A 25,765-nucleotide genomic window follows, 5' to 3' on the forward strand; every position below is an offset into this window, starting at 1 on the left:
TGGGGGCGCACGAAAGCAAATTGGGATTGATCACTGGCCACTGAGTCAATCCTCTCTTATGGTTTCTAAAAAAGAGTCTGTCCTGCCTACAGAGAGTCAAGTGTATTAGAAGAGCGCAGCTACTCTGTGGCTGTATTAACAGGGGTTCCCCGCAGAACCGCACCATGCTTCCCTTCTCTCCAACCTCCGCAGCTACCGTGGCAGGGCCCCCCCCATTTGTGTCATGCGTCGTGAGGATACAAGATAAGAACATGATTCTTTCGTGACATACAGGGGGGGGCACTTGGAGGCAGGCAGCCGGGGCTATGACAGTCCAGGACGTACTCTATTTTAGAACAAGAAGGAGCGATTGACTCTGTCCAAGTGAACCTCCCAATTTTGGTTTCTGACCATTGTGAGAGGGCACTCATGATTAGCATCGGACACTACACTGTGATGCACTGGCCAGGTAAACAGGAAAAGCCTGATCTCTGCTCTTCTGTCTTTTTTTTTTGGGAGGAGTTCCGAAATCGATTTAAGGAGCCATTTAACTCGATATTAATGACGACGTCGTGTGAACGGGTACAGCGTTAAATCGGTATATCGGCCATTAAACCGATTTAAAGTCGCAGTGTAGACCTGGCCACAGTAACAGCTCTGTCACACACCTCAAAGGAATCCACAAATCTCAGAAGTACACCTCTACCAAGCAGGGCTAACTACTGCTTCCACCATTCAGTAAAGCCACATCTGACACTGACCACACTCACTTCATCTAAAAGCTTAGGCTGCTCTCATATCCCAGCTCGCTACTGACAATACCTCTTACAGTAAAGCCCCCAGGCTCTGCTATCTGCATAACATCTACAATTCTGCTGGAAATGATGCATATTGGATCCTGAAAGTACACGTGCAGCACTTCCCTTTGTTCACACACTTCGGAGAATGCAAAACATAGATCTCCTCATATCGTAATCATAGTTCTGTCACACACCTCAAAGTAATCCACATGTCCTCATATCAGAGACTTACCTTAACTCAGCAGGCCCAACTACTGCCTCCACCATTTAGTGCAGATACACCTAACACACTGACTGCACCTGAACTCTGTCCAAATAATTTCCATTGGCCACTGCCAGCTCCTGGAAAAACAGAGGGAAGGGGGTGTGGGCGACCATTTTTGTTGTTTTGTTTTTGTCCTTTAACAGTGCTCAGTGGAATTCTGTAGGTGAGAGTGAATGGGCTGCGAAAGGTGATGAAGGACTTGTACATTTCTATGGGGTTGGCAAAGTAAAGGTATTTGTGTTAATAGCGTGTATTGAGGCACTGTTGAAAGAGGGCAGAGTTAAGGTTGCATGGCTAACCTTAACTCTGCATTTCCTGGTTTTCAGAAGTTTGAGTTTTGCTCAACTCAGCATATCACCAAGGGGACAACATATCACCAAGCAACCTTAACTCTGCATTTACGTAGGGTTTTTTGGTAACAGAATACGTATAGAAAAACAACAAGAAAGCAAAGAAAGAAGCCCCAAGCAGTGCAGGGGATATGGCAGAGTGTCTTCAGTATCATGACTCACAGTGAATGTGTCTTGGCCTGAGCATTATGCTCCAGCTCAGCTCAAACTATCCCGTTCAGGCCACTGTGATGGCCATTTCTATGTCAACTGTGGGCAGCTGAATACCATGATGGCTTGGGAGAACTCCAGATATTCTGTGCACAGGTTCTTGAAATCTGCCTCCTGGCTTTTGTACTCATTTGGCCACTTCTCAATCCAAGTGTCTTTGCCAATGGCATAGGAGATACTGGAAGAGACAAGGAGAAGATTTGTGCCTTTGATTCCAGGCTTCACTCACTACTCACTGATCTACCTGTCTGTTGAGTTCTTCAGAGATGGCCAGGCCCACTCTATTTGCAGGATCCCAAAGACCACACCTGACTTGAACAGAATCAGAACAGATTGCATCCGGTATCATATTTAATTCAGAGACATTGCCTATGCCCTTCCTCCCTTGTGGCCTGCCTCGAGGCTATTTAGCACTGCATGGGCGGGCAAGTCCCAGCAAGCAATGATCCACATTCAACTGGTCCGATTAGGATGGACCATTGCTCAGATGTCCTGACCTGCCCCTATTCTCCTCTCACTTACTGACTCGTCAGTTCTAATCAGATACCTAAATACAATCTTGGTTTCCACAGGATCAGCCTAGGCTGTCCCACTGAACTGGTGGCACCTTCCCATTTATATATTTTCCCCCAAAAGAAATATATTTCCACCTGTTTAACTGAAGTTATTTATACAAATTCAGACCAATGCAATTCAGAAATGGCTCTGAGCCAATAACTCTTGAAGCGAACTGAAAACAGTGACCTTCAACTATTGTTTGTGCTGGTTAAAGTGAAATGATTCACAAACTACAACTTCCTGCCACAGTATTCTCTCCATCAACATGCAGAGATTCAAGGCTCAAGTCAAGGGCCTACTTACTTGGCTCTCAAGGCCCACAAATCACTTCTGAGGCCCCAGATTAAATAGTCATTGAGATCCAGTTTCACAGTCTCATGACATTTTGCATAGCTGATGAACACACATGTTTTTCCTTCTAGATTGTCAGCAGTTCCTGGGGAAAAAAGAAAGAAAGATGTCGCATATCAGAAGTTGGAGAGGGGGATACCGAGTGCAGGGGAAAGAGATAACAGGATTAGGAAAAAGTGGAATCCCAGATGTTCTCCTGCAGCTTCAGTACAGAGAACTAGGGTCAAATTTAGCCCTAGAACAAACAAGTGAACCTCTTATTGAAGCTAATCACTATAGTTGGAGCACTCAGATTAACACACCTCCCAGTCATGACAATCACAGAAGTGGCACCAGAGCTTACTTTGCCCCCTGTTCACTTTGCTTTTATCATGGTTGATAGAAGTCAATTTTTAGGAACATCGAATCATCCTCATCCATACCAGATTGGGGCAACATCAGAGCTGGCATCTTGGCTCCTGCAGTGGCTATTAGTGGAAAATTATGCTTGGCAGAATTTTTTTTTATTTTGACAGATAATATTTTTTGTTTGTAAGCATTTTTCTATTTTTATCCATTAAAATTTTTACAGTTGTAGGAAATTATGGGCAGGTCAGATAATGGGGGAGGTATCAGACAATAGTTATTTAATTACAGTAGATACTGAGATTTAAAAAAAGTTAAAGCATTATAACAGTTAAAAAACAAACTGTCAGCATCACACATTATAATTACAAAGTAGAAATCCTTAAAACAAACTCTAAGGAGTTCTCATGCAACGTTTTTCTTACTTTGCCTATCTGTAAATTTTGATTATTGTCAACAGAAATATTTGTCCATTGGTTTGTATGTGTATGGTGAAATCAGTGTGACATATACAGATGAAAATGAGGAAGTCACTCACCTTGTGCAGTAATGATGGATCTTCGAGATGTGTGTTCCTACGGGTGCTCCACGGTAGGTATACGTGCACCCCGTGCCTCTAATCAGATATTTTTGGTAGCGGTGTCCGTTGAGCCCACGCATGTGCCCTGTGCCCTCCCTCCCTTGTGGCCTGCCTTGAGGCTATTTAGCACTGCATGGGCTGGCAAACCCCCCCTCACTTCCTTCTCTACTGCACAGCCCTATAGAGAACTCCGAAGTAGAGGGGAGGAAGGCAGGTTGTGGAGCACCTATATGGACACACATCTTGAAGAACCATCATTACTGCACAAGGTGAGTAACTTCCTCTTCTTCTTCGAGTAGTGTCCCTATGGGCGCTCCACGGTAGGTGACTCCCAAGCAGTACCCACCTCTGGAGCCTGGGACTTCGGAGTGGAGTCTTTTACCCCAGAGAGTACTGCGGAGTCGAAGATGGTGTCCGCAGCCAAATCTTCAGTGATCGCATAATGTTCTGCGAAAGTATAGACAGAGGCCCAAGTTGTTGCTCTATAGATTGCTGAGATAGGGGTATCCCTATGGAATGTGATTGAGGTAGAAACTGACTTCGTGGAGTGTGAATGGACTCTGGATGGAAACAGGTTGCGCCCTTGATAAGTGATTAATGCAACTAGAGACCCATTTGGATAATCTTTGAGTAGATATCACAGAGCTTTTGGATCTTTCTGTGGATGAAAGGAAGAGTTTAGGGGATTTCCTGAAGTCCTTCATCATGTCCAGGTAGAATGCCAATGATCTTCTAATATCTAGCTTATGCACAATTGTCTCCCAGTTGTCACAATGTGTTTTTTGGAAAAAACAGAGAGATGGATCTGTTGATTTATATGTAAAGTGCAGAGAAAGTAGGGAGAAACTTGGGATATGGCCTTAGAGTTACTTTGTCTTAAAAAAAAAAAAAAATCCCGTGAATGGTGAGTGTGCCATCAGGACCACTATTTCTCCTATGTGCATAGTTGAGGTGATAGCAATTAGAAGTGCCGTCTTCATGGACAGGTGTAAGAGAGAACAAGTTGCTCTGGACTCAGAGGGAGGTCCTAGACAAAGCCCTGAGAACTAGGTTAAAGTCCCAGGGGCTGGAGCGGGTGGTGTCACATGTGGGAAGAGATTCCCAATGCCTTTAAAGAATCTATGCATTAGTGGCTGAGCAAACACCAAGTGGGAGTCCGTTTTTGCTGCGAGATGAACCTTAAGGGAGCTGAGTCAGAGTTTAAAATGTAGTGCAAAATGAGAGGGAGGAAATATGAGGTTGAGTCTCAGTGTTTGAAACAACACAAACTTGGAATCGTTTCCATTTTGTAGGTAAGTATGTTGAATGGTCGACTTTTGGTTGTGTTGCAACACATCTTTCAGCTTATCGGAGCATTCTTCCTCTAAGCCTTGGAACTAAGAAGGAGCTAAGCCTGGAGGCGAAGGACCCACAGGTTGGGATGAAGGGTCAGCCCATTGTTTTGAGACAGCGGGTGAGGAATGGGCTGAAGAGGAACAGGAGGGCATATTGCCATCTGTGTTAAGTAAGGGAGCCAGACTTGTCATGGTCAAGAGGGGCAACCAGAGTAACTTTCGCTTTGTCTCATTGAATTTTCAACAGAACCTTGGATAGAGTAGGAAACTGGGAAAAGATATACAAGTGGGCCCTGTCCCGTGGGAAGATGAGGGCAACTGCCAGTGAATGTTTCCCCAGGCTGGCCCTGGAGCCGTAACAAGGACCTTTCTTGTTCCATTAAGTAGTGAAGAGATCCATAGCCAGGGTTCCCCAAAGGACGGATATATCTTGAAGTGCCTCTGAGTTCAGTACACACTCATTGTCATGACAATATTCCAGCTGAGACTGCCATCTGTCACATTCTATATCCCTGGTAGATAGACAGCTGAGATGAGCACTTTGTGATGGGTGCATCAATTCCAAAGTTTGAGTGCTGTCTTGTAAAGGGAGGGAGATCTGGCAGCCCCCTGGTGATTTATACAAAACATACAGGTAATATTAAATCCATCATGACTTTTGTGAGTTGTTTTTCATGAAAACAGAAAGTGTGCACAGGCATTCCTGACAGCCCTTAGCCCCAAAAGAGTGATATAGAAGGTCATTTCTGTGGAAGGCCATTTGTCCTGAACTTTGTGGTTATGTAGGTGAGCTCTCCAGCATATTAGGGAGATGTGTCCCAGGGTGGTGAATGTGGGTAGCGAGAGGAATACTCTTGCTTGTACTGCATCAAAGTTGGTGATGATAAAGTCCAGACACTGTACTGGGGTTAATATGCCACTACATTGAAGAGAACCTGGGAGAATATCCTGTGTGGCGTAGTCTGTACTGATAATGATCCTGCCACAATGGTAAGCAGTAGGAAATCTCCTGTATGATGGTTGTATTGAGATACAGAAATAGGCACCTTGTAGGCTCAGGGCTAGAAATCAATCTCCTTGCTCTAGAGCTGGTCCTAACTGCTGTGAAGTAGGGCAAGGTGACTTCTGAGTGGCGTGACAGGTATATAGATGGCAGCTGATGTTGTAAGGTATCATCGTGTAGGCCCTCGACAGGTTCATCAAACGTGCTTATAAGAGGCAGTTTGAGAGGTCAAAGACTGGGCTGCAGACAGTTCCCACTTTTGAGCCCTGGTCCTCTTACATTGTGGCTCATAACAGCCCTGAGATGGTGGGTATTGAGAAGATTGTGACCTGTGGTGTGGTTGAGAGGTATAACTTCTCTTCTGTCCCACCGTCTAGATTCCTAAAGAGTGTAATGTGGTCTGAGAATCGTTCAGGATGTGGAGAGAAAATCTGTCTTCTTGGCAAAGAGTATGGCCCTTCAAACTGGATGTGTGTAGCTCTTTGGGCAATCTAGAGAGGTGTAGCCAAAAAGAAACCCCACAACCCATCTCAGTACCATGGTCATAGAGACTGGGCGGGCAGCTGTAACAGTTACACCCAGTGCTGTCTCTAGGACCAGTCTGGCTATTAACTGACCATCTCCAAGAATGGTCTGAATCTGTTCTTTTTGTGTCTCCAGTAATATTCCAGAAACACATTGGGTTTCCCATAATTAATAAAATTGTATTTGTCCATTACAGTTTGGTAATTCATGATTCTAAACAGTAATGTCGATGAACACATCATCTTGCCAAGCCTGATCAAATGGAGTTGACTTGGCATTATGTTGCTTGCTTCATGTCTTAACCACATCCACTATGATGGAGTTGGGTTGCGAATGTTAAAAACAAAGTCTGCCTCTTTGGGCAGAGATGTAGGGGTTTTGTTGTTTTTGTTTTTTTACACTCTGTTGCTGGTTGGTGCAATGGAGGCTGGTGTCTGCAAGATGACTGGTAGGGTCTAGAATCACCTCATTAATTGGGAAGGCAATTCTAGATGACAAGGTGGCGTGCAGAATTTCCACCAACTTATGATGGGTATCTCCCACTTCCTGTAGGGGAATCTGCAGTTTGTCTGCCACCCCCTTGTTAAGATCCAAAAAGTTCTTAAAAATCTTCCCCTAGTGATGGGAGGTGGGCAGCATAGCCTCACCTGGTAGAGATAAGGAGAAGTGCGCTGGAGGGGTAGCTTCCTCTTTGGGTTCTTTTTCCTGTTCTGAAAAAGCTTCCTGCTGCCCTGGTTCAGGTGCTCTGGACAGACAGGCTGCAGCAAACCATGTGGTGGACTCTCCCCGAGAGACATTGGGGACGGTCGCGACACGTGTGTGTCCGTCACCCAAGAATTACAATTTGGCCTTGCGGGGGAAGAGGGAGGAAGGTGGGCATGGGCGATGGCTTACCTCAGGGAGCCCGTACCGTGATTGTAGGTTGACTTGATGGAATTGGGGAGGACCCCCGTAGTGTGATGGTAGGCCACGCTGAGGGGCCAGGAAAATGACCTCCTCCTGGCCAGTGTCAGACTCATCAGTGGGTAAAGGTGGTGCTGACTGGGGTATTGGTGATACATGGCCTGGTGCTCAGAGCGATTCCAGGCACTGGGATGTGCTGATACCAGAGCCCCAGTATCAAGTAATGGGGATTGCTGTTCTTCCCCAACCATCAGGTCTCTGGGGTACCAGAGCTCATGCAGTAACATGGGTTCATTTGGTACCGCAGAGGAGTGTCCAAGGTACATTGTCAGTACCAATAGTTGGGCAGAGCACTCCCTAAATGAGAGTTTTGTTGTGCCCAGTATAGAAAGTTTGTTGGTGTCTCTATTTTAGAGATGGTACGGTAATTGCCTTTCTCCGGGTAGTGAGGCCACAGGTCTCCAGAGTCAGAATGAGCTCTCCTCTGACATCAGCTATGGAAAAGGACTTCAGGTTCCCCTACTACTAGCTAAAATCATTAAAGATCTGAAGTTACTGAGAGCTGAGATCACTGAGAGCTGTGTTAAAGGGGGGGCTGAAGATAAGTTGGTGAGTGGCTAGCAGAGAGGCGTGGATAGCGGAACAGTTGGCAGAGAGGCACAGCTGGCAGTGAAGACTGCAGCAGAACCCTACAGAGAAGCATGGCAATCGGCTGGGAACCCAAACAGCAGACCATGTAAGATGGCCCCCATACCTCCCTGCACTTCCACCCAGGCTAGGAAGTAAACTCTGCAGGGGAACTTTTGAACTCTGAGGGCTGCACTGACCAAGGACAGAAACTGTGGGTGGGGTAACTGTTGGGTTGCTGGACTTAAGACCCTGAGGGGAAAAGGACACTGTCATGCTTATTTGGGGGTGGGTCTTCTGCTCGTGGTTTGTGTTATGAATCCCGTTTGTGATGTTTCCCCAACATAATGCCACATTACCACCCGTAGTGCTCCTGTCCAGACTGTATCCCACCCCCAAATGTGCTTCCCCTCAGCACTGCTGCCCACCTACTCAGGACTGCCTGACCCCTCAGCACTGCCCCCCCCATTTGGGGCCATGTGCCCCCTCAGCATTGCTCTCCCGTCAACTCAGAATCGCCTGACCTCTCAGCACTGTCCCCCCAACCCTGACTCAGGGCCACCTGACCCCTCAGCACTGCCCCCCACTCCCAACTCGGGACCGTGTGCCCCCCTCAGCATTGCTCCCTCCCTACTCGGGGCTGTGCCCCTCAGCACTGCTCCCACCCTCATTCGGGACCATGAGACCCCCCCTCAGGATGGCTCCCCACCACCACACTCAGGACTGTGTGCTTCTCCTCTAGCTCCATTCCCACACACCCTTAGCACTGTTTCTGCCCCCTTAGGCCTGTGCCACCCCCCGCCCCGCACTGCTTCCAGGAACATGGACTCCCCCACACACATCACAGCGGCACCAGAGCCACTATACCCGCTCACCTCAGCAAGGTGCTTCAAGCCTTCTCTCTACTCGACGCCCCATAGGCTGAGACCGCTTGTCCGTCTCCTGCTCTCTGCCAATCAGGGTCTCCGCACAGCTTGCCAAGGTGGATTCACTTCAAAGTTCCATGGCTGGGGGGAGAAGGGGGTGGGGCTGTGAAGGGTAGCTCATGCCTGTCACTGCCATTGACCATCTGCCTGCCACTCCAACATCACCATAGGTGACTCTGGCTGTCAATCATGTCTTTTCAGTGAGTCTATTGGATGCTGTAACGGGGCAGGACTCACCCTGCGGCACCTCCTGCTGGGTGTTAGCGTTTCCAGCCTCCAGAGCGCCCTCTGCAGGCTGGTGTCTCGCTTGCCGCTGAGCCCGAGTCCCTCCTGGACTCTGGTGCCCCTTTCAGGCTGGGGTGCTGCCCCCCGGCAGTATCCTCACAGATCTTCCCAGGGAACCCCCTACCCCCTCTATCCCCACCTCGCCTCAGTCTATGGCCACTGCCAGTCATCCATTAGCCCCCCTTCACTGGGGCAGACTGCAATGTAAAAGCCACTCATCACGGGCAAGGGGGGTTTGGACCTGCTGCCTCTGCCTACCCTTGGGCTGTCCTCAGCAACCCCAGTATCTTTCTTTGGCCTTTAATGAGGCCTGCAGCCTGGGGGTCTTCCAGGCTTGAGCTCCCCAGCTCCTCTGGCCTTCCCCCAGCTCTGCTCCAGTCTAGGGAGCCTGCAAAGCAGCCAGGCCCATCCCTCTTAACATCTAGAGAGAGACTCTTAAGTGCCTGGCTCACAGCCCTGTTATAGGGCCAGCTGTGGCCTGACTGGGGCATGGCCTCAGCTTTGGCTGCTTCCCCAATCAGCCTTTCCTTTCCCAGCTGTAGCCCTCTCCAGGACAGCTTTTACCCCTGTTCCTCAGGAGGGGTCAGCCACCCCACTACAGATGCCTTGGATAGAGGCAGGGTTTATAGCTCCTGCTGCTACACAACTTTCCTTTGGCTTCCTCTTTGTTTGTGTGGGAGACACCCACCTGGTCTCCACTTTATTTTAAAAGAGATGGAAGCCCAGAGATATTGGTTCCCAGGGCTCAATTCCCCCGGAGTGAGGATGAAAGACTCACGTCCCCCATCACCTCAGCAACACGCCTTCCCGTACTCAACACCCCATAGGCTGCAACCCCTGCCCATCTCTGTCCCATTCTCTTCCAGTCATAATCCTTCCTATGATGAATTGCTTCACTCTATTGAGCCCTGGCAACTAATTGAGTCCCATATAAGCCACGTCATTATCTTGCCCCAGACTGATGGCAAGCTGATAGGCTTGTAATTACCCAGGTTATCCCGTTTACCCTTTTTAAAAATTGTCACAATCTTAGCTTTTTTCCAGTCTTCTGGAAGTTCCCCAATGTCCAAGGTTTTTTGAAAAATCCATTTTAACAATCCAATGGGCTCCTCGGCCAGCTCTTTTAAAACACTTGTATGCAAGTTATCTAGACCTGCTTATTTAGAAATGCCTAATTTTAGTAGCTTCTGTTTAAACATCCTCCTTGGGCACTAGTGGAATGGCTACAGAAGTGGTTCTCAAACTAGGGCTGCTGCTTGTTCAGGGAAAGCCCCTGGCAGGCCGGGCCAGTTTGTTTACCTCCTGTGTTCACAGGTTTGGCCGATCACAGCTCCCAGTGGCCGCTGTTCACTGCTCGAGGCCAATGGGGGCTGTGGGAAGTGGCGCAGGCCGAGGGACTTTCTGGCCACCGCTGCCCTGAACAAGCAGTGGCCCTAGTTTGAGAACCACTTGCCTACTGTGTGTGTGAGTGGGTTGGTTCTGTAGTGGCAGGGGAGCCACTACACAAGGCTCAGTAGAAATCTCTGATGACCTATATGGGGGACCTGATCCTGCACTCCCCCTCCTCCATGACACCCCAGAACTACACCCATGGTACATCCATCCAACAATAACCCCCACTCTCTCTTACCATACCTCCACAGGACAGCCATCTCCAGCATCACCCCATTCCTACAACTGCCTCCCATGGTACCCACTGCCCCAATACCTCCCTGCCCACCACACAAACCTCATGACCCCCCGCCCCATACCTCCACTCCTCACCCTACAAGCCTCATGATGCCTGTGACCAGAGTGCTGGTGGGGTTGGGGGCACACTGAGATTGCTCAATCAGGGCAAACTGCAAAGAATGGGGCAAATGATCCCCCAAACTGGTGGTTATTTCTAATACTTAGAGTCAGCAAGCCATCAACAAAACAGCTTCTACAATATCTTACTGGTTACACAGAAGCCTATCATTCCCTTAAAGCAATCCAGCCTTGGGCTCCCACCCAGACAGCCAAGTCAAATATGATGATTACTGAAAATCTTGTTCATTGTATAAAAAGTCCTACCAATCCCACAGGATCAGACACATTACCCCCTAGATCAATGAAAATCTCAGATCTTGCCCAAATACACGCTTATAGTCAATTCTTATTAACTAAAGTAAAATTTATTGAAAAAGAAAAGAGAGAGACTATTGGTTAAAAGATCATTATACATACAAGTATGAATCGAGTTCTTAGGTAAGTTCACAGTAGAGATGGTGAGCTTCAGAGTTGCAAAAAGTTCTTTCAGAATTAGTTCCATAAATTATAGTCCAATGTCCAATATCCATGTGACCCAGTCTGGAACTGGGGACCCCAGTCTTGCAACTCAAACCTCCCTTGATGAAGCTTAAGCAGATCTAAGATAACAGAATCAGGGCCCAAGAGTCCTTTTTATAGTTCTCTAGCAGCCTTTTGACAGCAGGTGAATAATAGGGGAAGAACCATTGTGGCTTTGAAATGACCTACTATTTCCTAAGCATCACCGGTAATTAGCTACATGGATTAGCATAAGGCAACTGTCCATCTCCTGTCACTTACAGGGACTTTATTACATACTTCAAACAGGAATGAAAACTATGATATTACCACATTCACAGTTCATCTAAATGTTAATATTCCCTTTCAGTCTTTGAATCAATAGAGCATAATGACAGATAGGAAACATCCGGTTACATTGTTAACCTCTTACAAGATATAGGTAAACATAGGCTACTACAATCATGATCTTCTTCCAATTCTTTATGAATTTCAAAGCTCTTGTCTATCTAACATGGCTTTGCTAACTATTTATAAGGAATAGCCCTAATTCCTATTTATATCCTTTCCCAATATGCCTTTAAAGATTGAATTTGAGTCATTTATCCTGGAAGTTGCTTAACCCTTCCTGGCTCAGTGTCACAGTGCCCCCGATGCCTCATTCGCCTCAACACCTGCACAGCAATCCTCCACAGCTTTCCTCTACTGCAACCCCCCCTGCTCCCACTACAATTCCCACATAGCGCCCTCTTAATACTCCCATGGAATTTACCTCATACTCTACACCATTCCCCCTGAATTGTATTAATTTACATGGACTATATGAGCCAAAGCTGTTAACGTAACCCAGTCACTGTCCAACATGAAACAGTTTTAAACCAGGTTTGATATGCAGAGACTTCAGCCTGCTTAGCACCAATGACAAACACACCATTAAAAATCCTTCTTAACATTGCATTAGAGATACAGGAAAAATGAAGAACATGTAAAGCATCTGAAATGAAAAGTATTCAATAAAGTTTACATTTTAACAGCATCCTTTGTTCCCTTTCCTTGGACAGAGTTCTTAAGTCCTTGTCTGACAGTCTCTTGGCTGGTATCCAAGATGGTTCTTTTTGGGGAAAAGAGAAGAAGGCCCAGCCTGCACTAACGTTACAAGTCGATGTAAGTTACGCTACTTAAGCTATGTCAGTTATATCATTGAAGTGGATGTAACTGATATCAACTTAATGTGGTGTCTTCACATTAGTGCTGTGTTGAAGGGAAAGCATCTCCCATTGATGTGGCTTCCACCTGTCATTGAGGTGGATTAATTAAGTCGATGGGAGAACTCTCTCATGTTGACTTATCGCATCTTCACCAGACATGCTAAATCAACGCCATTGCATCGATCCCAGCAGCGCCGATTTAGTGCATAGTGTAGACAAGGCCTTCCTTGAGATGGGCTGGAGCTGTTGTTGAAGTCCAATCCTGTTTCATAAGGAGACAAACACACACACATGGGGAGAGAAAAGAACAGTGAAGATGGAAAATACCACTTCTGTCTCTGGGGTTGACTCTCACTCACAACGTCACTGCTGGAAAAACAGGCACAGCGCATGGTCTGATCAGCCACTCCTGGCAAACTTGTACTGGCAGCAGGCTGTTTAGGGCATTGCATTTAGCTACCTCTTTCTGGTCACAGGTTTACATCCTGTTGCAAAATATACAAGCTTGGCCAGCTAAGCCAGACACCTTTTAGCTAAAAGGCAAAAGAAGAGAGAGATACAAGAAAGAGAAGAAATGAGGCCAAGGAAAAGGACACTTAGAGGGGTGGAAGGGAGAGTATCACATCTCAGCTGGTATCAGGGATTCAGCCAGAGCTGGTGGAAGTGGTGACATCATCCAGGTCCCTCTCTCTGACCCGGCCTGGTCAGGACATCTCAGAATTAGAACGAAGGTGGCCTGGGGTCCCAGATGACAGCGTGGGCGACAGCCACGACAGTGCAGCTCACTTCAGGAGCTAAATTTTTCTCCCCAAACTCTTGCTTTAAGGGCCCCGAAAGGGGGAGATGGGTGGAACAGCCCATCCCCTTGTTCCTTAGGCCACTATGTAGGCTTAATTTCCAACACACCAATTTTAGGTCATCAATTTCCTGTCTCACGCTCTGTTCAGATCATTCTTGGTAAACAAGGCACAGTCCTGGAGTTACAATAGGAGACCTTTTTGTTTTGACTAATTCAGTCTGTCACTCTTTCTCGACTCTGTTGTCACAGGATATTGTGAGACTTTATGAACTTTCCCTCACTTTTTACACTGAACGCACAATAAAGGTACATATGTAGGCTCAATTTTCACCCCACCGCACACACCATCCCCTCCTAGAACATCACGTATTAATGCTGAACAGGAACAGGTACGCCAACCTCACAGTTTTCAACTGCACATCAAGCACAATAGAAAGAAAGAAGCACAAGAAACCAGATTCTGCTTGCAGCTATCTTGGTGTGAAACCGGAGTAACTCCACTGACTTCAGTAATTCTGGATTTGTATCAGTAGAAACTGAATGAGAAGCTGGCCCAAGTTCTCCCAGGATGGTAAATGCCAAGTCTTAGGGTTTTGGGGAAGGACAGCAAAATGAAATCATTTCCCCCCCTTTTATTAACTGGATAGATTTGCTCTACTCCCAATTCCACTGAAGTCAATGGGAAAACTCCAGCTGACTTCAACTGGAGCAGAATTAGGCCCTCATTCAAGACTTCAGGATGGAGATGGCAACCACTTGGGAGAAGTCAAAGGTACTAAAATAGCTAAACATGTGAAATACAGCCTTCCCCTACCCCATTCAAGGATAAGCCATAGAGTAGCAGCTATCAGAGGATATTGGAAATAAGCAGTTTCCTCTTCTTTGTAAAAAAAGGGGACTTCTGGTGCTGGGAATGGAGCTGGGCTTTATTTTTCCCCACATGCAGGAGCAGTCTCCACTTTTTCAGGAGGACTTTTCCCATTCCTGGAAAGAAAGCAAAGACGTCACGGTCAAGGCAACCTGAATGTTTAATGTTGAAATTGGGGACTCTCTCTCGAAGGCAGTAGACAAAGTTCCTGGATTTTTTCCCTCTGGAGTGAAGGAACCAGGAGAAATTACTTGCAGTGCTGTATCCTCACTAGGGCCAGCAGGGCCACCCAGTAGGAGCGGCAAGTGGGGCAACTTACCTCAGGCCCCCAGGCCCCACAGGGGCCCCCATGAGAATTTTTCTGGGCCCCTGGAGCAGGGTCCTTCACTCGCTCTGGGGGCCCTGGAGCTTCTTCTGCTCTGGATCTTTGGAGGTAATTCGGTGGAGGGAGGTCCTTCCGCTCCGGGACCCGCTGCCAAAATGCCCCGAAGACCTGCGGCGGGGGTTCCTTCCACCCCAGGCCCCCCACTGCAACGGTAATTCAGTGGCAGGGGCCCCCCACCGCAGTTCTTTGGGGCACTTCGGCTGCGGGTCCCAGAGCGGAAGGACCCCCAACTGCCAAAATTACCGCTGAAGTGGGGGGCCCGTGCCGCCAAGGACCCCAGGACCCCTGAATCCTCTGGGCAGCCCTGGGGGCCAGTTCATCTGCACTAATGAAGATTCAGTCCCAGTCTTGCTCAGAAAACAATCCTGATCTTATGCCCAAATAAATTTGTTAGTATCTAAGGTGCCACATGTACACCTTGTAGTTTTTACTGATACAGACTAACACAGCTACCACTCTGAAACCAATCCAGATCCAGTAATTTAGGTCACGATGTTTCGAAAGCCAGTGTCTGCCCACCCCATGCCGAGAGATCCACAGAGCTCAAAAGAGAACCCAAGGAAAGAAATGTGGAGGGAGGTTACAATTTAAAATGATTTCTCTGCTGAACAGAACAGTAACCATGGGCACATGGGATTCCCCCAGGTCTGGATGTGACAAATACCCAGTAGCTGTTCTCAGCTGGACTACGACAAGGCACCGGACACTTGGGGGACAAAGCAAGCTACATACTATAATGATACGTGCACTAGAAAAGTATCATTGGGAAAAGTAGAAAGATATTTATTAGTAGATAGATCTAGATATTTAAGGGGAGACAGTGTTGCCTAGTGAATTGGGCACTGGCCTGGAACTCGAGACCTGAGTTTGTTCAATTTCCCTCTCTGCAACCGGTTTGGTGGGTGACCACCGACGAATCGTGCCTCCATGTGCCTCAGTTTCCCTTATGTAAAATGGGAATCATTACACTGACCAACTTTGAGATACATAGATAAAAAGCGCTATAAGAGAGCTGGGATTTTTTCTTATAATTATTCTGATTTATACAAAATAAAAGAGCACCCATTCTATTCTTAAGGTACCTTAAACAATCACTAACTACAATTCAGTAGTAAAAACCTAGCAGCCTAAAGATAAACAGACAGAAGGAAAATTAAAAATAACCCAGTTTTTCCACAAAATCAGCTTTGATCCCTTAGTCTCAGCAACCCTCTCTTACATACAGTCAATAGATACAGAAGACACAGCAGGCATCTGTTTATTCTAGAGTAGATGGAGCTAGATATAGAATGAGTAGATATTATTGGGGTGGCCTATAATAACTTTGGCCATTCGATACAGTAGATAGCTACATAGCAGAGAAGCTGCTAAAACTAGACACTGTTTGATGGCTGTGTCCCCAAGGCCGGTGTTGGAGAAGAGATCAGCACCACTTACAGTTCCAGTGGTCATGGGGATAGCTGACACAGATAGCCCGGAAGTCTGAGAATTGGTTCTGGATTTTTCAATTCTTCTGATCCATCTGAAGGATGGTTAGGCCTCAACTGGACTATTGTGTCCAGTTCTGGGCACCGCATTTCAAGAAAGATGTGGAGAAATTGGAGAGGGTCCAGAGAAGAGCAACAAGAATGATTAAAGGTCTTGAGAACATGACCTATGAAGGAAGGCTGAAAGAATTGGGTTTATTTAGTTTGGAAAAGAGAAGACTGAGAGGGGACATGATAGCAGTTTTCAGGTATCTAAAAGGGTGTCATCAGGAGGAGGGAGAAAACTTGTTCACCTTAGCCTCTAATGATAGAACAAGAAGCAATGGGCTTAAACTGCAGCAAGGGAGATTTAGGCTGGACATTAGGAAAAAGTTCCTAACTGTCAGAGTAGTTAAACACTGGAATAAATTGCCTAGGGAGATTGTGGAATCTCCATGTCTGGAGATATTTAAGAGTAGGTTAGATAAATGTCTATCAGGGATGGTCTAGACATTATTTGGTCCTGCCATGAGGGCAGGGGACTGGACTCGGTGGCCTCTCGAGGTCCCTTCCAGTCCTGGAGTCTATGAATCTATGACTCCCTGCAAATCCTCACATGCCTGGACTCATGCCAGGAGAGCTGACAGTGGTGCGGTGGGGCCTGGCGGGAACGTACCATTGTCACACATTCATCATCCCTTGATAGGGTCTCTGTGTGGCCCACCCCTTGCTTCCTCTTCCTCCCATGCCAAGGGCTCCATATGTGCCCCATTCCCCCTGCTATTTCATTACAGGAGCACTTAGGGGCCTCAAACAAGTTCAAGGACCTGTCATGATCAATGCTGTACAAATACACGGTAAGAGTGTGTCTACGCTGCAGCTGGGAGCATGCGTCCCCAGGCAGCAGCCCAGGCTAGCCGCCCACGTACAATCACACCCGACCCTCTGGGTACTTACTCAGGCAGCTGGCCCAAGCTGCTGAGGCCGCACTGCTATTTTGAGTGCGTTAGCTCAAGTGAAGCTATCACGTGTCTGAGCACTCTGGGAGGCACCTCCGCCCCAGCTGCAGTGGAGACCTATCTTAGAAGACAGTCTCTGCCCTGGAGAGTTTACGATCGAAATAGACAGGATACATAAGAGGGGCATAATTTTTGCATGATTTCTTTACCTTATTGGTGATGCTGTTCACTGCAGTGAGGAAGAGCAAGTCAGCCAGGAAGAGGCAGAAGCAGAGCTGCAGGTGGAGGGAGGTGCTGACGTTGTGGATGGAGCAGCACAGGAGGAAGGTGAGGATGGCGAGGAAGAGGCACAGCAGGGATAGGGTCAGTCCCACATAGGTGATGGCGGTCAGTGGGGAACTCTCCTGCAAAAGGAAAAATTAAAGAAGGTGTAAAGTTTGGAAATCACGCTGGAGAAACAGGGGCTTTGAAGCAACCAGATAATTTCCCAGGGCAATCAGATCTCTTGCTCCATTGTTGGAGAACATGGAGGACCCATCTGCTCCCTGCCCCTTTCACTGTGTAACTCATAGGAGCAACACGTGTGTCGTGTTTGCAGTCCCCAGATGATCTCTGGATCTCGTAATGACTGTAAACTAATTGGAACCAATACCCAGGTGACTCATGCCCCATGCCACCTATCTGACATCTAACATGCTGACCAAGTCCACCTGATCATGACTTTCCTACTGGTTGGCTCCAGCCATTGTAACTACAGCCAGAGGCATTACTCCTTTCGTGTAAGTGGTGGATGCCTGCATTTTGTGTGTCGAAGGGCTCAGGTTTGTTCTTGCAAACAGCCACAGTGTCTGTGCGAATGCAACCCTAGGTTGTTACACGTGGACCATGAGCTTAAGCGGATGGTTGAAATACTTTGATAGCATGTGAAGCCATCAGGATGGCAAAGCTGGTCAGGTGATTACAGGTGCAGGTCGTGTGAGTGCTCTTTGCGCTAAGAAGTCTGCAGCCTTCAGTAGACCAGGTGCCAATGAGGTTCCAGAAAACACAGATAATCTTGTCTTCTGTTTTCTTTCTCTGGAAACAGAAATTGCAGCACCAGCATCAGCCTCGTCCTTTAAGGAGCCAAGGGCTAGTTTAGCCCAAACTAAACCAAAGAGGAGCCAGAGCTTGACAGATAGAGCACTGGAAGTGTATTCCTAGCTCTGTCATTGACCTGATGTGCAATCTCTTGAGAAGTCTCCTTGCCTCTGTTTACCCTCCTATCCTTTGTCTCTCTTCTTTGGGATGGGCCCCATATGTTTGTGCAGTGCCTGGTACAATCAGACTCTGATCTCAGTGTGCCACTATAATAATGGGTATCGGTTTCACACCAGTGTAAGTCCATTGATCTGGATTGGGATAAACAAGAACACAGTCAAGCATCCAAGCTGATGTCCCACTGGTACAAGATATTGTGGTTTAGAAGTTCACCTGGGAATTTCCATGTTTTTTGAAGGCTTTAGGGTGGGTATTGCTGGACCCCAGCTGCTCATTTACTCATTTTCATTTTTAAGTTGAATTGCCTCCTCATTTAAACTTAATGTGGTGGAGAAGGAAAAGCCAGTGGAAAGATTCAAATTGTAGGTCATCTGTGCTACTGATGGACAAGGAAGATCATTGTAGAAGGACTCTAGAGGGGCATTATGGGTAGTGGAGGGTCCAGAGAGCAGGCCACAGTAGATAAGTGGAAGGTGACCAGAACTATGGCGAGGGCAGAGAGGAAAAGCCAGATTTTGGGGGAAGATGCAGCATCAAGATTTGGATTCATCTTGGGGGTAGAAAAGGAGGCAGAAAGAGTTGAAGATGACCCTCGTTAGTGAGGCCAACTGGAACAGGACGGCAGTGTGGACAACAGAAACACAGAGAGAGGACAGTGGGGAAAAGCTCCTGGCCAAGAAGGGTCCCTCTTCCATTTCAAGCAGGGACATGATTGCCAATCACCTGTTTATGCTCCAGGGTGAAGTTGAAAGGTTTGGAGAGGGGTCTGGGTTTCCCAATGGTCCCACTCATTACCTTTGAATTCAGCATAGTGCTACCCAGTTTGTCATCCCCTGTCAGGTTTTGCTGGTCGACAAAGTTATTGTTCAGGATGGACTCAAGCGTGGCATGAAGGCAATGACTCCGGAGCCTGCAGGAGCAAAGGTGGAAGAGGTGATACCAGTACAGCCTGTGTCCTGTCTCTTGTGTCACCCCACAATGAGCTGGAAGAGCTCTTGGCTGGTGGGTGCAGCAGAACCAGCGATGAGAAGGACACAGGTATGGAGAGATGGAACGGCTTCCCCTCCTTCGTGCAGAGTGATAGTGGCAAAATTGGAACTAGACCCCAGGACTCCTTACTCCCTGCACTGGCCAACGAATAACCCTTCCCATCAGCCAGCCAGGACTCAGCAGAGCACGTTGCACTCCAGCTCCGCTGCTGTTAGTGCTGGAAAATCCATCCCCATCCTGGTCTGTCTGAACCCTCCAGCCCTGATGTGTCCTCTGCACAAGGGAAGCGCTTAATTTGTGCCAGGGCCTGAGCCCCAGCACGTCTAGGCTCAGCAGTTCATAACCCCAGCACCTCTAGACTTGGCAGTTCAGAGCCCCAGCACCTCCAGATTTCCTGCGTCAGATATGAAAGCAAAAATGTTGCTTGAGTCCTGGCACCTAATTGCTTGAGTCCCAGCCCCACTTTCATTACAAATTACGCACTGCACAGATGGCTGGTGTAAAGCAACCCAACACCCCCTGGGGAGTCTGTCAGGGCAGCTTTAAGGTCCCTCTGCAGCCCTGGAAGATCTGGCCTCAGAGCTGGAGCTGTGGAATGGGTCGGAGTGGTTGGATTCCTTCCATTGCCCGTCCAGACAACTCCCAGATGGTACCTGGTTCGCTGGGCCAACCACTGCGATGCAGTCAATGCTCAACAACTCGTTTTCAGCATTCAGTTCGACATCTTCCCTGCCCAACGGCAGTTATCCGTAACCCGCTGGGCCACGATGACTGGGGGCAGAAGGACAAGTTCTTCACTGAGCTGCTTTGAAAACTACCCTCCATTTAGCACAGAGCCTGATTCTCCTTCCACTCCAGTGGCGGCAGGGAGCAACACTGTGGTAAACCAGCAGAGCCGAGAGAAGAATCAGGAGCATGTCCTTTGTGCCTTGCACCTAGCACAATGGGACCCTGCTCCATCATGACTGCGGCTCATAGGCTCTGCCACAAACCTGCCACTAGCTGAGATCAGAGTCCCATTGTGCTGGGCACCATAGGCAAATGCTGCAAGAGACTGCTCCTGCCCCAAACAGCAGAAAGGGGTCATGTCCCCATTTACATGGAAAACATAAGCACCAAGCGAGCAGGCAGGAATGGCACCCAGCTCTCTTATGCTTAACCCAGCACCCTAGCACCGAGGCCACTCTTCATTGCCGAGAGCAGCTAGGGTGGCAATCAGAGCTGTGCGAAGGTTTTTCCTTTTTCTTACTCATCGTCTCGGCTTTGATAATCTGCAGCTCGTTCTCGGAACTGTTCCAAGCAACCTCCAAGGCAGCCAATTCTGCACGCTGCATAAAGGCAGTGGCTGCCCATGCGACCTCCTCCTTGCTCCCATTAGACTGCTGGGCAGTGGCATTGAAAAGCAAATCGAGAGAAGTGAAGACTTCCTGGGGTTTAAACAGAAGACATCCAGGGTAAAGCAGGGCCTGTCAAACAGTGGTCCACTTGTTGACAGAGAGATGGTCCCATGGATCCCCTACTTATTCTCCCCATTCACCACCACGGAACATCCCAGGACAGCTACAACTGCTTACATGGTTGGGTGATTTTAGGCAGGCTTTTAGAGTCCCCTCCCTCTCCACATGCTTCTCATAGTCTGGCCCTCCACTCCACATGGTTCCCATACCATCCAGTTACCAGATCCCATCAAGATACTGCCTCATTCCCTTTGCCCCGAGACATTCATCACTCACTCTTGGCTGGCAGCTGAAATTCCACTGGCTGTTGGCTCCAGTCTACTGTTCTAGAACAGAGGCAACTAAACCTTGTTTTCAGCTGCTTTTAAAGACTCCCCCCAGGTTTATCTTTGGAAGGAAATATCTGGAGACCAGTTGCAGCAGCTGGGGATGAAGAGGAGGGACTTTGCCTTGGAGGGCAGGGACTGGCAAATACAGGCGCACAGCATCTGACCTTCAGCAATACTGACTGGTTTCCATTGCCACATGCAGATTCCAGGGTCTTTGAGGTCTGATTCAAGAAGGTGCAAAATCTATTGCTTTTCTGGTTTCCCTGTAGGAGAATCATGGAAAAAGAAGCTAATGCTGTAACATTCCTATCCATGTCCAACCAACTGTTGTGGCTCTCTTAACCCACTGTATCTTTCAATCCATCCTCTCTATCTAGCTCTGGCTATTTCTCCATCCACCCATCTTCTCCACCTCCAGCCTTCTCTAGGTACCAGCTCTAGTCCATCCATCCTCCCACTCCATCTCTGTCCATCCATAATATCCAACCCAGAAGCAGTACACACACTGTCTGAGTTCACGAAACATCCATTCACATCCATTCTCTCCCTTTTCCCCTCCTGCTCTGAATACGAAGATGACCCGATTGAGAACCACTTGACACATATGTGCTGGGTCGTGTTGCCGCACCGGCTTTTGAAATCATCTCCTTGCAGAATCCTGGCCTGGCAGCAGAAGAGATTTTCTAGGGAAGGAAGCAGGGAGCCAACATTGAGGCCTCTCTTATAAAGATCAAATCTCTTTGTGATGGGATCAAAACATCATTACACTTTCGGCAAAGAAATGAAACCCGGCAAAGTCCAGTTGACAGCAGAGCTGATGCTAAAGCTAAAGGGATTGGTTTATGGAGCCCAAAGGTCATGGTGTTAGTGGTCTGGCAAGGGCAAGATTTCCTTCGAGACACTCACCCATGCCTAGGGAGTCATGCAGAACTGGCAGAGCCAAGCCTGGTCAGGTGCTGGGTGGGGACTCAGAAGAGCTGGAAACTTGGCTCCCATTCCAGGCTCTGGAGGGACTGTCCACCAATGAGCACAGACTCTTCTGCCTGCTCATACCCAAGCTTGGCTGCTTCAGCCTCATCCCTCCCCACCACTTCTCCCTGTCCCAGTGCAGTTTCTTCCTATTCCTGGCTCTTGTCCCTGTCCCAATCAGAACACCTCAGGTGTCTCATCCCCGTCCTGGTCTCTTTTCCCAGAGAGTCCCACTTCCCCTGCATCTCAGCAGCTCATTCTGTTCGTCTCTCTCCTCCCCTCTTAGTTTCTAGCTGTGCCCACTGCCCACCCTACAACACTTCCCAGTCCCACTGAGTCCCAGTTTCAGGGTCCCTCCCCAGATACTTAGTGCAATCTCATTGTTGTTCCCCCAGACCAGCTCCTTGACCCACTCTCTTTATCTGCCCAGTCCCATCTTCCCCCTGCATCCTGTTGCCTGGTCAGATCTATCTCCCCACCCTACTTCCAAACACTGGTTTCCGGGCCCAGTTCCATCCCACCATTTGCGCCTGCTTGGTTTCTTAGCTGGGCTCCAGAACCAATACTTACCAACACACTTTACTGCAGGATCAGTGAAGTGTTCCTCCCCAGAACTAGATGCAAACCCCTGATTGCAGATGCACTGGTAGCCTCCGGGGATGTTTTCACAGGTTGCAAAAAGAGGACAAGTAGACAAATTCCAACACTTGTCAACTGTGAAAGAAAGAAGGAACCACGTCATTCAAAGAGAGCAACGGATAATCCTTTGCATGTTTTGGTTGACTACTTCACTATGGTTCAGATTAATTCATTAACCTTGTTAATCATGCAGGAAGGGAGAAAGTGTGTTCCTAAAAGAGCAAGTGGATGAGGTGGGAGGACCAAGGCAGCTGGCCATTCTTCTCGAGATATCAGGGAAAGGATCAAGAAAAGCCCTCCATCCCCCTCCCCTGAATACAGGAAAACAGGAGGATGTGGGAGGGTAGCTGGGACAGCCTGTATTCCATGTAAAAACTTTTATATGGTTATGATCTATTTTATACAAAGTATGCCCTGTGAGGTATCGTTTGGATACTAATATCTGATTAATATTATTATCTTCTTGAAATGTGTGTAACAAACACTGCATGTGAAATTATGAGATTTTGCCATATGATTCTTATTGAAATATCTTGCAATTCCTGGGTAGTACTCATAAGCAAGTTCCTCAGAAACAAGAATACACTGGCATGCAAGCAACCTGCTAAAGAAAGAGTCATCCCCTGTTTAATGAGAGATTCACCAACTGGCGAATTCTCAACACGAAAAGTACAAATCGGTGGAAAGAGAGTTTGGTGCTCACATACTTTCTATCCAGATGACCCAGCAACGGTATTTCCAGCATACGATAATTGAGGTATAATAATAGGGACAAAAATACCTGTAACCACCTCTCTTGTCCACCTTATCCCATTCTGCTTATAACATCAATGAATCCTTGAAAAACACTGAACTAAGAGGAGTGGTCCCAGAATGAAAGGAAATCCAGCCTGTGAACCAAGAACTGCCTGCAGCATCTGGTGTGGTGAGAGGGATGTTGGCTTCAAATCTTATTTAGCTTGGTAACGTTTAGGAATTAGCTTGAGGTTTTATCTTTTTATTTCTTTGAAACCAATTCAAATTTTTGTGCCTTATCACTAAAAATCTCTCACTCTCGCATTAATAAACGTGTTTTATTTTTTTATCTAAGTGAGTGCATTTGGGAAACCTCTACTTAAGATAACAAAGGCTGGGGCATAAACATTACCCTTTGTTGGAATGTTGGACTATCTATGCTCTTATAATGTCCAGGGGTCTACTGAGCAGTATGAGATGCACATTTCTGGGGAGCCAAGGCTGGGACTGGGGATATGTGGGAGTCACTGTGTAGCTATCGATGGATGGCTGGGACAGCATTCATGTAAACATCTAGGAGTGATTTTGCAGGCAAGTATCTGTGCATGAGCAGCCCAGGAGTGTCTGGTCTGACAGTAAAGCAATGTAAAAGGAACCCCAGGTTGGGAGATTAAGAGCACACAGAAGTTCAGGTTTCACTCTGGGGAATTTCACTGTAAGATTGAAGGATGAGAGTTTGGGGTAGGTAGGTCCTGGTCCTGTGGACAGGCTACAGTGGGTTTTCGTCCAGAAACAGACTAAACCCCCGCTAGAGTCACCATTTTATCTTAAAATCCAAGTCCACTACCAGCAGCAAGAAGAAATAATTTTGAAGAGATCTGGTTACGTAGCTGTCAGTAAAGATCTTGACTCCAGAGCTCAATGCATGGCCATCATTGCAAGCATAAAAGTAACTCCAAAGGTCATGGTGTGAGTGGCCTGGCAAGGGAAAGATTTCCTGCTGAGATACTCCCTAGGCATGGATGAGTCATGCACAGCTGATGGAACCAAGCCTGGCCAGTTGCTGAGTGGGGACTCTGAAGAGCTGGAAATGGCTCCAATTCCAGGCTCTAGAGGGGAGTGTCCACTAGTGGGCACAGACTCTTCTGTGTGCTCATAAACAAGCTTGGCTCCTTCAGCCTTATCCCTCCCCACCACTTCTCCATGTTCCAGTGCTGTCTGTTCTCATCCCTGGCTCTTGTCCCCATCCCATTCTGAATGCCTCAGGTGTCTTTTCTCAGTCCGGGTCTCCTTTTCCAGCCAGTGCCAGCTCCCCGGCACACCAGCTCCTCATTCCATTTGTCTCTCTCCTCCCTGCTTAGTTTCCAGCTGTGCCCACTGCCACCCTGCCCCACAATATTCCCCAGTCCCACTGAGTCCCAGGCCCAGTGTCCCTCCCAGATATTTAGTCCAATCTCATTGTAGTTCCTCTACACCAGCTCCTTGACCCACTCTCTTTATCCAGCCAGTCCCTTCTCCCTGCTTCCTGTTGCCTGGATAGATCTGTCTCCCCACCCTACTCCCACACATTGGTTTCCAGGCCCGGTTCCATCCCATCACTCGCCCCTGCTTGGCTACCCTCTATTGTTAGCATGCTAGCTCAATGGAAGTGTAAACGTACCCTTAATCACTGCAGCATGCTCACCAGTCAGTGGAGTACACTGATAAATACCTTCTCTGGAAACTGCAAGAGCTGGTCCCAATGGCATTACAGCAACCTCCATTATTCTCACCCCATTACAGAGTTCCCGCTCACTTAGCAGTGCTCCGGAGCAAATACTCACCAACACACTTCACTGTTTGATCAGTGAAGTTTTGCTCCCCAGAACCAGATGCAAACCCACTTTTACAGGTGCAGTGGTAGCCCTCAGGAACATTTTTACATTTTGCAAAGGCAGGACAAGTAGATGAATCCCAACATCTGTCAACTGTGAAAGCAAGAAGGAACTATGTGGTTTAAAGAGAGCAACAGATAACCCTTTGCATCTTTTGTTTGACTTCTTCTATGTGGTTCACATTCATGCATTAACCTTGTTAACAATGCAGCAAGGGAGGAAGTATGGACCTAACAAAGCAGGTGGCTGAGTTCGGAGGACCACGGCAGCTCGAGACATCAGAGAAAGGATCAAAAAAAGGCCTCCATCCCTCTCCCCTGAAGCCAGGGAAACAGGAGGATGTGGGAAGGGTAGCCTGTGACACCCTGTAGCCCATATTCACCACTTTTATATGGCTATGCTCTATTTTGTACATAGTATTCCCTGTGAGGTATCATTTGAAACGCATTATCTGATGAATATTATTATCTTCTTGAAATGTGTGTAACAAACACTGAATG

At 47.7% G+C, this 25,765-nt stretch overlaps 1 protein-coding gene across 1 annotated transcript; it reads right to left on the minus strand.

The window, feature by feature from the left end:
- Positions 1 to 14,300: 14,300 nt before the first annotated feature.
- LOC142045987 (adhesion G protein-coupled receptor E3-like) lies at positions 14,301 to 21,958 on the minus strand. The gene is given in 10 exon segments (XM_075061225.1): positions 14,301 to 14,321; positions 17,225 to 17,419; positions 17,928 to 18,089; positions 19,068 to 19,182; positions 19,890 to 19,983; positions 19,986 to 20,033; positions 20,512 to 20,689; positions 21,213 to 21,311; positions 21,649 to 21,731; positions 21,955 to 21,958. Coding segments are annotated over 10 exon segments (999 nt in total).
- Positions 21,959 to 25,765: the final 3,807 nt, after the last annotated feature.

This window comes from Chelonoidis abingdonii, chromosome 26 (assembly GCF_003597395.2).
Source record: "Chelonoidis abingdonii isolate Lonesome George chromosome 26, CheloAbing_2.0, whole genome shotgun sequence".
Taxonomy (NCBI): domain Eukaryota; kingdom Metazoa; phylum Chordata; order Testudines; family Testudinidae; genus Chelonoidis; species Chelonoidis abingdonii.